The sequence below is a fragment of the Conger conger genome, chromosome 19 (assembly GCF_963514075.1).
Source record: "Conger conger chromosome 19, fConCon1.1, whole genome shotgun sequence".
In the NCBI taxonomy this organism is placed as follows: domain Eukaryota; kingdom Metazoa; phylum Chordata; class Actinopteri; order Anguilliformes; family Congridae; genus Conger; species Conger conger.
Window position 1 is genome coordinate 7,444,845 of NC_083778.1, and position 13,659 is coordinate 7,458,503.

Here is a 13,659-nt window from a genome sequence, read left to right on the forward strand (position 1 = left end):
CATGTCTTTTGGTAGATGGTAAAAAAAAATAAACTCTTGAAATACAAGGCATATGTATATTTTAATTCAATGATTGACTAATAACAATTTTGTTATTGATCATACATTGTATGAACGTTTGATAAATTCTATTGCTGTATGTTTTTTTCCATACTGTCATATTGACTCCAACACTAACAAACTCCGTGGCGGTTTGTGATCCGTGGCTGTGTATATGACGACAGCAGGGCGGTTGTTTACCTGCGTTGTTGTACAAACAATATGGCCACCACTGTTTTGGCACTCTTCCAGGATGGTGAGTCAAGATTTCACAGAGAAAGAGGAGACTGGGGCGGTGGGAATGTGGATGTCGCCAGATAAAGGGTGGAACAACACAGGGATAAAAGAGGCTTTATTGTAGGTTGCTCATCAATGCTGTTTGAATTGAGAGACTACTATTACTAACAAAAACAAGCTTTTATTTGAGTGAAAGTATTTTCCACAAATGTTTGACCAGAAATTTTGAATATGCGTTTATACAGTCATTTTCATAAAAGGTGCCAACAATTCTGCGGTTCACTGTACACCTGGACATGCACACACACACTCACTCATCGCCACACACACACACACACACACGCACACACACACCCCACACACTCACACACACATTCACTCCCACACAGGCACACTCACGCATGCACTAACACACACATGGATATGCTTACGCACAAACACACACTCGTACAACACCACACACACACACGCACACAGACAGACAGACAGAGAGAGACACATACACACACACACAGACAGAGACACACACACACACACACACACACACACCACACACACACACGTCATCACGTCGGGGCGAGGCCGCTTGAGGCCGGTTTGGCGCAGGTTTTACGTCGCTGCAGCCCGTCGATCCCCATCGCCGATACGGCGGAGGCAGAGGAGGACTGTGCTGGGCACAGGTGCATGCTGGGTAAGAGCCACAGCGGCCCTATTGCGGCCCTGCTTTCGGAGCCTGTGTGGACCGTGTCGCCGGTTGCTTCTGGTTTTTAAACTGCTCACAGCGAGACGCCCTGTATTCCCCCCGACAGGCTGGGGGCCCGATCAACAGGGGGGCAGCGCGCACAAAGTCCCCCGAGAGTTAAATGGGGGCAAAACTGCAGAACAACCCACTGAGAAGAGATCTGAGCAGGAGCGGAAAAAGGAGGAGAGAGATGGAGAGAGGAGAGTACAAGTCAAGAGAAGGAGAGGAGAGCGGGAGAGAGGAGAAGAGGACAGGGGCACAAGTGGATCTCGCTGACTTTGGTGCGTTCTGGAATACCTGCGTTTGTGTTATAGCCGCGGTCTGAGTGCGCCGGTGGAGTGTGTGTTTGTGCTGTGTTATAGCGCCGGTGGAGTGTGTGTTTGTGTTGTGTTACAGCCGCGGTCTGAGTGCGCCGGTGGAGAGTGCGTTTGTGTTGTGTTGGGGTCGACCTCCCGGCCGCCTCCAGGCAAACGCACGACAGAGAGGCGCCTTCAGGACGCACGACTCATGCATGCCAACATCGTCCAAGGACACAACACAAGCGCGCGGACACGGGAATATTTATAAACGAACACGCCAGTTACGCCGCTTAAATAAAAGGCCCCGGGGAGTACATTACCGTAAAAATATCGGATCGCAGGCTTCCGGAGGGATTATATTCGGTCTCTGCGCTCGAAGGGCCTGTATTCCAACATTACGCACACGAGCAAGGGCCTTTATTCCAACATTACGCACGTCTAATATGAAAACAGGCTCTGCAACCTCAAACGCGCACACACAATTACAGAAGAACATATCGGAGGGGATTATTACCACCTTCCTGCCTATCAAACCCACCCCTCACACTTACCTGAAGCCCCTCTCGTCAAAAGAAACAGACGAGCGCCGTATTAGTAATCTTTAATCTGTATTAAGGCGGCGGACTGAATTTTAATGGCGGTTAAACAGGCATCGGTCACCAACATACCCCTATTAAAATAAAGGGGGGGGGGGCTCATGAAAAATTAAATGGATTAAGATTTCAAATGTACCATCATCAAAAGTATTATCTAATTACAGAGTTCAGTGAGTGGGCCAGTGGAGATGGCTGATAATATTAGTGACTTGCCACTTGGGACCGACGGTGATTTATGCACAAATAGATTCCACTTCTGTAGCTGCGTGGTAATTAAGAATTTGTCAGGAAAATTTGACCCTCTGGGGTAGAAATTACTTTGTAAGGCAGAAGGCCCTAGCTTCTGTACGGCACATAATTCAGCGCGATTATTTATACATCAAAGGAGTCTAGCGCTGGATGCGACGGAGTAATATTTAAGCAGCGGGAGTATTAGAGAGGGAATGTGCGCGGAAAACAAGGGAGAGAGAGAGAGGGAGAGAGGAAGAGAGAGAGAGAGAGAGAGAGCGAGAGAGAGAGGGGGGGGGGGTCAGACAAGAGCTTTCTCTTCCAATATGTGCGAGAAGACGGAGGGGATTTTCATAAAGCCGTTTTGGTTTTGCATATAAATTGGCGGTCTGGATTGGGCCGGCGCATTTACTGCTGTCAAATGTAATTTTTCTTTAATTCTTCAGGCGAGGAGGGGACCGGCCGAGGGCAGAGCGGGCCGTTCCCCCCGGCTACAGGTAGGGCCCGGGATCGATAATGTGTCTTTATGAGAAATTACCCTTAATGCTATTGAGTATGCATTTCGCTTTCCGCGGGATAACAAGCTAATGAATGCCATTCCGTCCCGCAGATAACGCCTAAGCGGCCGCAGATGAGAGGGGGGTTTGGCGGGCGGGTGAGGAAGATGTATTTACTGAGGAGATGAAGGGAACCGTCGCGGCCGTGATTGATCAGCCGCCGGGCGTTTAGCGGCTGCTGGGGGGGGGGGCCCTGCCCATGTGACCCGGTGACACGGGGGTTAGGGGCTGGGCTTCCTCATACGACTTGTCACTCCATTGTTTGACGGGTAGACGTTTCATGCATGTTCAACACGGACAAACGTGTGCCCCCCTGCACAGTACAGTACAAGAATGACCTCCTACCACAGTGTAATTTGTCAATCAACGTTATGCAGCTTAAACTGAAGCAGCATGGTAAATGTAAATGGTTGGCATTTATATAGCGCCTTTATCCAAAGCGCTGTACAAGTGATGCTTCTCATTCACCCGTTCATACACACACTCGCACACCGACGGCGATTGGCTGCCGTGCGAGGCGCCGACCAGGCATCGTCAGGAGCGTTTGGGGGTTAGGTGTCTTGCTCAGGACACTTCGACACGGTCGGGGATTGAACCGGCAACCCTCCGACTGCCAGACGACTGCTCTTACTGCCTGAGCCATGTCGCCCCACAGCACTCAGACTGCACATTCACCCGATGACGGCAAATTAGGACAGGGCCGAATGAGATACCGGGTACGATTACGATCACCGTTATGGTTATGGTTATGATCATGTTCACGGTTATGATTATAACCATGTCTTCATAATATTGTTGTGAAATGTGTTGTGACTATTATTGGTGTGCACCGGACATTACCCTGCACGGTCAGCTATGAAGACATATTCATCCTCCCGCTGTGAAAAAATGCAAACAAAAATAAAATAAAAACTGGACACCAGAAGCAGAAGTTGTGCGTGTGTGAAGGCCATTTCTGTCTGAGTGACCTCTGACCTGAAAGCCTTAAAGTGGGGCTGTTTGTGGGAATTGCACACACCAGAGTTCTCCGCTCTACTGCGCAGTATAAGCTCTGTGTACACGCTACGCGGGCGCCCAAAAACTTCACTAAATATTATTTATATCCCAGCATCCTTTGTTTGTTTTGGTAACCCTGCGCTCTTCTTCCCCGCGTTGTGAAGCCGGGGTTTGAATGATTTATACGGATGCAAATGTTCCTGCTTGTCAGAGATCAGTCCTGGGCTGGTTTGTCAGCCGCACTTTTGACATTCCTGTCCCTGTCTCCCGGGACCGGGAACGTCTGACTGCCGGAGTCAAACACTGTAAACTCCGCACTTTCACACACAGGAGCCGCGCGCACTCAACTCCACATATGAGAGGGAGGGAGGGAGAGAGGGAGGGGGGGGGGGGAGAGGGAGAGGGAGGAGAGAGAGGGAGGGAGGGAGGAAAGGGAGAGAGAGAGGGGAGAGAGAGAGAGGGGAGGGAGGGCGGGGGGGAAAGAGAGAGAAGGGGAAAGAGAGAGGGAGGGAGGGAGGAAGGGAGAGAGAGAGGGGGCGAGAGAGAGAGGGAGGGGAGGGGAGGAAGGGAGAGAGAGAGGGGGAAGAGGGGAGAGAGAGAGAGAGGAGGGAGAGGGAGGGAGGGGAAAGAGAGAGAAGGGAAAGAAAGAGAGGGAGGGAGGGAGGAAGGGAGAGAGAGAGGGAGAGAGAGAGGGAGGGAGAGGGAGGGAGGGGAAAGAGAGAGAAGGGAAAGAGAGAGAGGGGGAGAGAGAGGAGAGAGAGATAGAGAAAGAGGGAGGGAGAAAGAGAGGGAGGGCAGGAGAGAAAGAGGGCCTGAGAGAGAAGAGAGGGAAAGGGAGGGATGGAGAAAGGGAGACAAAAAAAACAGGCATCAAGTGAACCCTTTCAAAATGCCTTCATCCAAAATAATGTTTGTTTAGCAGGGAGTTTGCAGGGCCCTTGTATACAACTTTAAGCAGAAAGATACGATCCTCATTAACTCTGTATTTCTGACAGCATCATGCACTACAGCACAAACACCACACGATTCATCTCTTTGGTGGAGGAAGAGACTCACACACACACACACACACACACATATATATATACACACACACACACACACACACACATATACACACACACATACACACACACACACACATATACACACACACACATACACACACATATATACACACACGCACACACACACACACACACACGCACGCACATATACACACACAGACACACACACATATATACACACGCACATATATATACACACACACACACACACACACACACAAACATACACACTGCACACATGTAGATTTGTGTAGTAGATTTGAGATACTGTACAAGGTCACACTTTCATAAAGAGCTACAGCAGGCAGCTGAAACACAAAACTGTCTTGTCCACAGGCCTGATCACTTATTTTCAGCTGACAGTGTTACACCATGAACACATCCTGTGTTCATATCCTGTGCAGAGTGTGTGGGTGCTGATGCACAGGGTGTGGGTGCTGATGCACAGGGTGTGGGTGCTGATGCACAGGGCCTGTTGGGCTGTGTGCAGAGTGTGTGGGTGCTGTGTGCACAGTGTGTAGGTGCTGATGCACAGGGCCTGTTGGGCTGTGTGCAGAGTGTGTGGGTGCTGTGTGCACAGTGTGTGGGTGCTGATGCAGAGTGTGTGGGTGCTGATGCAGAGTGATGTGTGAGAGTACTGTGAAGAACGAGCTGCAGAGCTTAGGGACCCAGCAGAACAGAGAAACGGGCTCCTGACACATAGAATAATAAATAAGAGAGATGTGTATTTACTGCTCTGCTAATTATCAGAGCTGGCAAGTACACACACACACACACACACACAAACACATGCGTGCATTCAAGCACACATACACACACGCATACACGCACGCTTGTGTGCACACAGACTGCAAACAAACAAAAACAGACACGTACACACACACAAACAGACACGCACTCAGACACAAAAACACACAGCAACCATCGTGTGTGTGTGTGTGTGTGTGTGTGTGAGAGAAAGTGTATAAGCGCGCGTATGTGTGTAAAGAGTGTCCAGGGGGAGTTGTTCTACATTTGAATATGTTTGATTTTCCACTGCAGCAAGTCATTAGACTGATGGGAAATTAAGAGAGGGAAACACACACGGTCCCCACTTCACTGGTGAGAAACTGGGACAGCCGTGGCCTAACAGGGACCGGGCAGACAGTCTCTCCAACACTTACTCGCCCGTTCCCACCACCTCACCTCCGACTTTAATTCGCCATCATCGCCAGCAATAAAAAAATAAAATAAAACAACACACAACAGCCGCAAATATCACAACGAATTACTTCCGAGTCGTATTTCTTCCGCCGATAAAATTCGCCGGGACTGCAGGGGAAAAAAACGGATTAACTCGGTCGCCCACCGCCGGACGCCGGAGCCAAACGCGAAACGAAGCGAGAGAGAGACGCGACGGTTTAAAAAAACGAACAAACAAAAAAAACGTGGGTGAAACGGGAAGCTCAGGGCCGATTTACCGCGGTGAGAACAGCATCCGTGGCAGGTATTTACACAGTCCGTTAAAACCCGGCTTCCGCAGCCAGACCGCCGTCCCACACACAAATCACGGAGGACCGCCGCCTCGCTCCACACAAAGAGTAAAGACAGAGAAACACGGCCTGCAATTACGGCGCGGTATAAAATTAATTTATACCTCGCCACCCCAGAAATGCGTTCGGATATTACCGCGGTGCCCAGGATAATTATGTCATGCATTTAAGTCTTAATGCAGTATGTATTATTTAGGTAATGAAGGACCTTACCCTTGCCCTGCATAGCGAGCTCTTGCTTATCGAGTTGTGCGCACACTGTATAGAACTAATAAAGACCACACGGAATTAATTTTTGATTCAAGTGAGAACATGCGGAAATTAAACAATCCTACTACGTTCGTATATCGCACAACATTTATGGAAGATATTTTTCAAGGTCATTTAATAATGTATCAGCAAAACTCAAATACAATCACAGTAGCTGTAACGGTGGCGCTTTTTAAGCACCTATAGCGTGTACGTCTACAGGCTTATAGTTCACAAAATGGCTACCAGCCGCAGTTAAAAACGGAATTATGAGGTCTGGAGTATAATATGCACAAATGCATGCGCTCTCTCTCTCTCACTCTCTCACTCTCTCACTCTCTCACTCTCTCACTCTCTCACTCACTCACTCACTCACTCACTCACTCACTCACTCACTCCGCGTCAACGTATTCCAGTTGTTTTCTGTTCCCCGCATGAGTGAACCCTTGGAGCGATAACTGCAATGCAACAACATTGCTGTACATGCGGAGTATACGGTGACCGGGACCCGGTGTGGCCTCGAGAAGATCCGCACAGCTGTCGGGGCCCTTAACCCTGCATTGCCCCGGGGCGGGGGGGGAGGGACCGTCCCATGCTCAGTCTAATCGACTGCAAGTCGCTCTGGTACTCACGCTGATGAGGCCTCCCTGGCTTCGAGTGTGGCCGAACACCTTGTCCACGGTGCACTCCCTCAGGGGGTAGGCGTGCCGGCAGGCGAACTTGTCCCCGTTGGTGGGGTGCAGGGCGCTGCAGGGGGCGGTCAGGAGCAGGACGTCCGAGAAGAGGAAGAACATTTTCGGCTTGACCTCGGTCCCCTTGGTGGGCACCACCTTCAGCCAGCCCTCCCTGACGTACCAGCGCCCTGGGCGAGAGCAGAGCAGAAGGGAACACACTGAAGGGCACCCCGAGGTCTACCGAGCGCGCTCAGTGGGCTCCCCTCCTCACAAGCGCACGCGTTTTCCGAGCTCACGGGGAGAAAAGCTTTCGGTTGACCCTGGTTTAGATTAGACCGGCGCTACACAACTCCAGGTCCTGAAGGCCTCAGTGTCTGCAGGCATTTGCTGCACTACACCACCAGATTTCACTCATTATTTTACCTGCTTGGATCAGAAAGGTGGCCCATTAGAGATAGATAGAGATAGATAGGTTGTGCAGTACATGGCTGGAGCAAATAGTCTATTGAGTAGCCCTGGATTAGACTGAAGACTTGGCTGTGTGAGTCCCTGCTTGAGAAATCGGAGCAAAGACGGTTAGTGAATTTATAAAACACTCCCTACCCTCGACTTCTCTCTCTGAACAGCACGCTGCTGTTCGCCATTGCAGGCCCCACACACTCCCAACGCGCACCAAGGAATGCTGGGATATTCAACACAGCCGTGGTCAGTGCATCTGGAGGCCACAGCTTTTAGGAAAGTAAGTATAAAAAAAAAAATAAAAAAAAAATAATAAAAACTTCTTCTTCTCTGGTTTAGTAATCATGACCCCGGTCACCTCCCCGGGGCCTGACCGACGCACAGGTGCACCGTGGGTACGGGGAGGCTCCCGCTTCCATGCGCTGTCTTTTGAAGCGTGTGTTTGAAGGCCCTTGGGCTGAGGGCCAACGGCCTGCAGGCTGCCGGGGGGGGTCGAGGGCTACGGCACACACCCCTGGGCCCGACGCGCCCCCGCAACAGCAATCCTCAAATAAACAAACTCATAAAGACTGGGACAGGTCAAACTGGATCCAGCGCTTTATTCCCCCGCTCCCCCCTGTCTTTTTCACCGCGGTGTGCGCCTGAGAGCTGGCCGCCATTTTAACACTTCCACTCCACGGCACGAAATTACGGGTGCTACATTTCATCTGCGGGGAATAATCTCCGATACATCTCCGCTAGGCACACGAAAAACTGAGGTATATATATATATATATAAAAGCTCAGTGTCAGTTTATTTACGAATAATAATGAGGATAGTCGTAATTGTGGACTGTGTGCCGAACACGCACAGTGTGGTGTGTGCACAGATATCCCATGAGCCCCTGCTTCAGTCAGAGGGCCTGACGCGGTGGCTCAAGTGTACAGGGCTCTGCGGTTCCACACGTGCCCCATCAGGCCTTTCTGCTCCCCCTAATTGGAGTGAGAGCGAGAGGAAGCAGCAGGCTGATGTGATTGGCTGAGAAGGGTCTCTGGGGGCAACAGCTGACTGATGTGATTGGCTGAGAGGGGGCTCTGGGGGCCACAGCTGACTGATGTGATTGGCTGAGAGGGGGGTCTGGGCGGCTACAGCAGGCTGATGTGATTGGCTGAGTATGGTCTCTGGGGGCCACAGCAGGGATGAGAAAGAGTTTCTAAACTCCAGTATCCTCCACATAAGAGAGAACTGCTTTCAGAACACACATCCCCTCTCCATATCAAGTGTGTACACTCTCTCTCTCTCTCTCACACACACACACACACACACACACACACACTCTTTTATGTGGAGGACCAGGTTGTACAGCGCTGCTAATTGGTCCGATGGGAGATTGGCAGGTCTGTGCTTTGGTGTGGAGGCTGTGTTGTGCTGTTGTGCACATGTGGGCACATCTCCCGGGAAACGCCGAGGCCACAAACTCCACCAGGCGGGAGAGAAGAAAGGGAGCAGAGAGGAGAGGAGGGAGGAGCACAGCCACCCCCAAAAAACAGCCAATTACCAGCCTGCCTTCCCCCTCCATTTTACACTCCATTTCATCCCTTTTTCCCCTCTTACATTTTTACTCATAAAAAGTCCCCATTCATATTCTTTCATAGTTGGTGTTAATTTTGGCACAGCGACGGTCTTTTAACACATACTCCTCTCCTCCCCAGACTCCCTCTTCTTCCTCCCTGCCCAGCGCACCCCCCCCCCCCCCCCCCACCCTCCTCCTCCTCCTCCTCACCGGCAGGGGAGATGAAAGGAATAGCAGATCACAAGTGCTAACCTGGAGCCAGCACCTTGGTCTTTCGCCCTTTCAGCAGTTTCTGCACCCTCAGGAGCTGCAGGTGGTTCTCCTGGCTACGGGCGTTGTCCTGGATACGCTGAGCGACCGCGGAGATGGCCTTCACCGCCCCTGGCAACACACAGGTGGAGCGTTAGCTTTAGCATCCGCGCGCGCTAGCCAGCGTTAGGCAGAGCGATAGCGTTAGCGCGCTAGCCAGCGTTAGGCAGACATTAGCGTTAGCGTTCACAAGCTTGCCAGTGTTAGGCGGAGAATTAGCGTGAGTATTAGCGTTAGCATGCTAGCCAACGTTAGCCAGCCCGCGCGTGCTCCGCCACTAGGCAATTAGCACGGCTTCATTTTAAAATGAACACATGTGTAAAGCAACTCTTTATGGAAACTGTCACAAATTCAATGACCGTTTAGTGGGCATGCATTTCAATGGGATTTCTTTTTGTTGGAAGAATGGAAGAGCTCACTTTTAGTAACCCCCCCCCCCCCCCAAAAAAAAAAACTAAAACAAAGTAACAGTCCACTAACTCCGTAATGCAGTAAACGTGGTTAATATCTGTATTTAAGCAACACTTCACTGGAAGCGAGACACAGCGTCACTCTGGTACAGGACAGAGACTCGTGTTTGTTTTGGGGCGGGGGCAGGGGCGGGGGTGTTTGATTTAGTCGGTGGCAGTGGGGGGGGGTGTGTGTAGTATAACAGACGCTCCCGGGGCGAGATCAGAGGAGAACGCCGGCGTTAATCTCAGCGCCGGACTCCCACACAGAAGGAGGGCCTCCATCTTATGAGGCCTCTGCTCATCGACCGTTACACACTCACGCTTTACACAGGAGCAACACGGGCGGCCTGCAGCGTAGCGGTTAAGGTAAAGGACTGGGACACGCAAGGTCGGCGGTTCTAATCCCGGTGTAGCCACAATAAGATCCGCACAGCCGTTGGGCCCTTGAGCGAGGCCCTTAACCCTGCATTGCTCCAGGGGAGGATTGTCTCCTGCTTAGTCTGATCAACTGTACGTCGCTCTGGATGAGAGCGTCTGCCAAATGCCAATAATGTAATGGAACAACATGGCGGCCAATATCAATCAGCCACCGGCACAACGCCTCTGCACATTTAAACATGGCTGCTTTCCTTCTGTGTGCCATTACAGGAACAGCGTAAAGTTCTGCACGCGGGGTGGAAAACAAGGAATTGAAGACTCAAACCGCCATTTAGGGGCTGTTGAGGAGCTGAGAGATCAGGGGTTTAGGCCCCAAGGCGAATGCTCTCCGGACCGCACACAAGACACGCGCAGGACGGCCTACACTGCCGTAGTGAGCTGCTCGAAATGATTTCTCAATAAAAGATGCTCAACTTCACCCAAAAACAAACAGAGCCACAGCACCGATGCATTTATTATTATTATTATTTTTCTGCTTTCAATTCAAAATGTTTTTTTTATTTTATTTTTTTTAAAGATATTTTTTAGGCCTTTTTCAGTGTTATTGGACAGTATACAGCATAGAGAGACAGGAAGAATGGGAGCGAGAGAGAGGGCAAGACATGCGACAAAATGTCGGACGGTCGGATTCGAACCGTCGACGTCGCGGCTCGCAATGAGCATGCGGTCAATGCTCTACAGGCTGCGCCACCGAGACACCCCGATTCAAAATGTTTTAACACAAAAAAAGCATAGGCCTAAAGCGGAAACTTTAACTGGAAAATAAGAACAGCGCGTCGGCACGCTGAAAACGGCTGCCCCTCCAAGACAACCGTGGAGGGCCACACACACACACGCGCACGGGCACTGCAGTTTTTTCACACTACTGTACGCGTGTTTAAAAGGGAAAACTGCTCAGCGGCTTATTTAACGCGCGAATGACGAGCTGACGGCAGCCCGTGCTGAAATATAAGATTCATACGAGCTTCAATTAAAGTGTTCTTCAGTATAAAATAGTATACTTCAGATATACTTCAACGCTGAATCTCTTCACGGGGGGAGTGATTTATGTGTTTTCACAGGGCCGGAGAATAAAGGAGAACTGAAGGAAGAGCCTTTAACGCCCGACGCCGCATTAAGAATCAGACAATGTACACGGTGCATTAAGAAGCCTGCCGTAGATAAAATAAAATAATTACCGCAGACTAATTCGGTCACTTATCTTCACAACAATTATCAGCTCAGCCGTTCAGAAATGACTTTACCCCACTTTAAAACATTTCCATTATATTGCGATAAATATATATATTTTTTACCTCTTTTTTTTTTCCCGCCCCGCGTTCCATAATTGTGTTTTATTACAGCAAATACCAAATGCATGAATAATGTACCTGAAAAAAACCCTTTTATCTCTCAAATGTTGAATAGAAATTGGTCGTATGTGCACATCGGTGCCAATACTTTTAATTAACCTTTGACAGGGAGGGCTTCGAGAGTATGTGCTTGTGTATGAGTGCAGTGCGTGTGTGTGTGTGTGTGTGTGTGTGTGTGTGTGTGTGTATGTGTGTGTGTGTGTGTGTGTGTGTGTGTGTGTGAGAGTGTGTGTGTGTGTGTGTGTGTGTGTGTGTGAGTGCAGTGTGTGTGTGTGTGTGTGTGTATGTGAGTGCAGTGCGTGTGTGTATGTGTGTGAGTGTGTTTGTGTGACTGCAGTGCGTGTGTGTGTGTGTGTGTGTGTGTGTGTATGTGTGTGCAGTGCGTGTGTGTGTGTGTGTGTATGTGTGTGTGTGTGTGTATGTGTGTGCAGTTCGTGTGTGTGTGTGTGTGTGTGTATGCGTGTGTGTGTCTTTGTATGTGCGTGCAAGTTTTTGTGTGTGGAGGCGTGTGCGTGTTTGTGTGTGTGTGTGTTCGTGTGTACGTGTGTGTGCCTCTGCGTGCGTGTTTGTCTGTGTGTGTTAGCGTGTGTGTGTACATGTGTGTGTACGTGTGTATGTGTGTGCTTGTCTGTGTGTGTATGTGCGCGTGTGCGTGCGTATGTGCGCGTGCCTCTGTGTGCGTGTGTTTGTCTGTCTGTGTGTGTGTGTGGGCATGTTTGAGTTAAGTCCAGGTTTGCTTTGTGAGGTCTTGGTAACACACGGGTTTAAAATCTTTGAAGTGCGGTAATTAAAACACTTGACACCGGGAACATGAGAGCTGGTAAATGGAGCTTCGTGAAAAGCAGGAAGCACTCGCAGAAGCTGGACTAATTGCACACTTAATAAAATACAATGCTATTCGCTGGGGTTATTTTTTGTCAAAGCAATTATTTCTTAATAAGAAACAGCACAAAAAACGTAGGGGGGGGGGGAGAAAAAAAAATTAAAACAGGAAAGGCCAATACACAGCAAATGATATGTGCCTTCATCTTAGAGAATGAAATATCACAGGCGTTTTTCCATTTGTACGCAAACGCACAGCCAACAAGTTTTTAATTAAAACACATAAATAATTCTTTGTGTAAATTTATGCTTAAGTAGGATCTGCTGTTTATTTGATATTGGGATTAGAAATGAGTCATTATCAGGCTTCTGTTGATTCTGAAATATTATTTATTAATATATATCACGCTTCACGTGCCCTGGTCAGGTCCCAGTGAACGATTTTAAAATCCTGATAGAGAATGCAAGCTGGCACTCCACTCATAATCTCAGCATCGGTGTGTCCCCAAAGCGGCAGAACGCACTCTATATATGCTTACAGTGTGATAACACACTCCGCATGTCCGCACAGTGTGATAACACACTCCATATGTCCCCACAGTGCGATAACACACTCCATATGTCCCCACAGTGCGATAACACACTCCATATGTCTCCACAGTGCGATAACACACTCCATATGTCCCCACAGTGCGATAACACACTCCATATGTCCCCACAGTGCGATAACACACTCCATATGTCTCCACAGTGCGATAACACACTCCATATGTCCCCACAGTGCGATAACACACTCCATATGTCCCCACAGTGCGATAACACACTCCATATGAGTCCCCACAGTGCGATAACACACTCCATATGTCCCCACAGTGCGATAACACACTCCATATGTCCCCACAGTGCGATAACACACTCCATATGAGTCCCCACAGTGCGATAACACACTCCATATGAGTCCCCACAGTGCGATAACACACTCCATATGTCCCCACAGTGCGATAACACACTCCATATGTCCCCACAGTGCGATAACACACTCCATATGTCCCCACAGT

The 13,659-nt window shown here is 49.6% G+C and overlaps 1 protein-coding gene across 4 annotated transcripts in view; it reads right to left on the reverse strand.

Moving 5' to 3' along the window:
- arhgef39 (Rho guanine nucleotide exchange factor (GEF) 39) overlaps positions 1-13,659 on the reverse strand; it is a 45,508-nt gene that overhangs the window by 6,865 nt on the left and 24,984 nt on the right. For all 4 annotated transcript variants that reach the window (XM_061229776.1, XM_061229775.1, XM_061229773.1 and 1 more), the window contains exons 7-8: positions 9,481-9,609; positions 7,175-7,404 (exon numbers count right to left, since the gene is read on the reverse strand). In XM_061229776.1, coding sequence (XP_061085760.1) covers positions 7,175-7,404; positions 9,481-9,609 — 359 coding nt within the window. The remainder of the gene's footprint in view (positions 1-7,174; positions 7,405-9,480; positions 9,610-13,659) is intronic.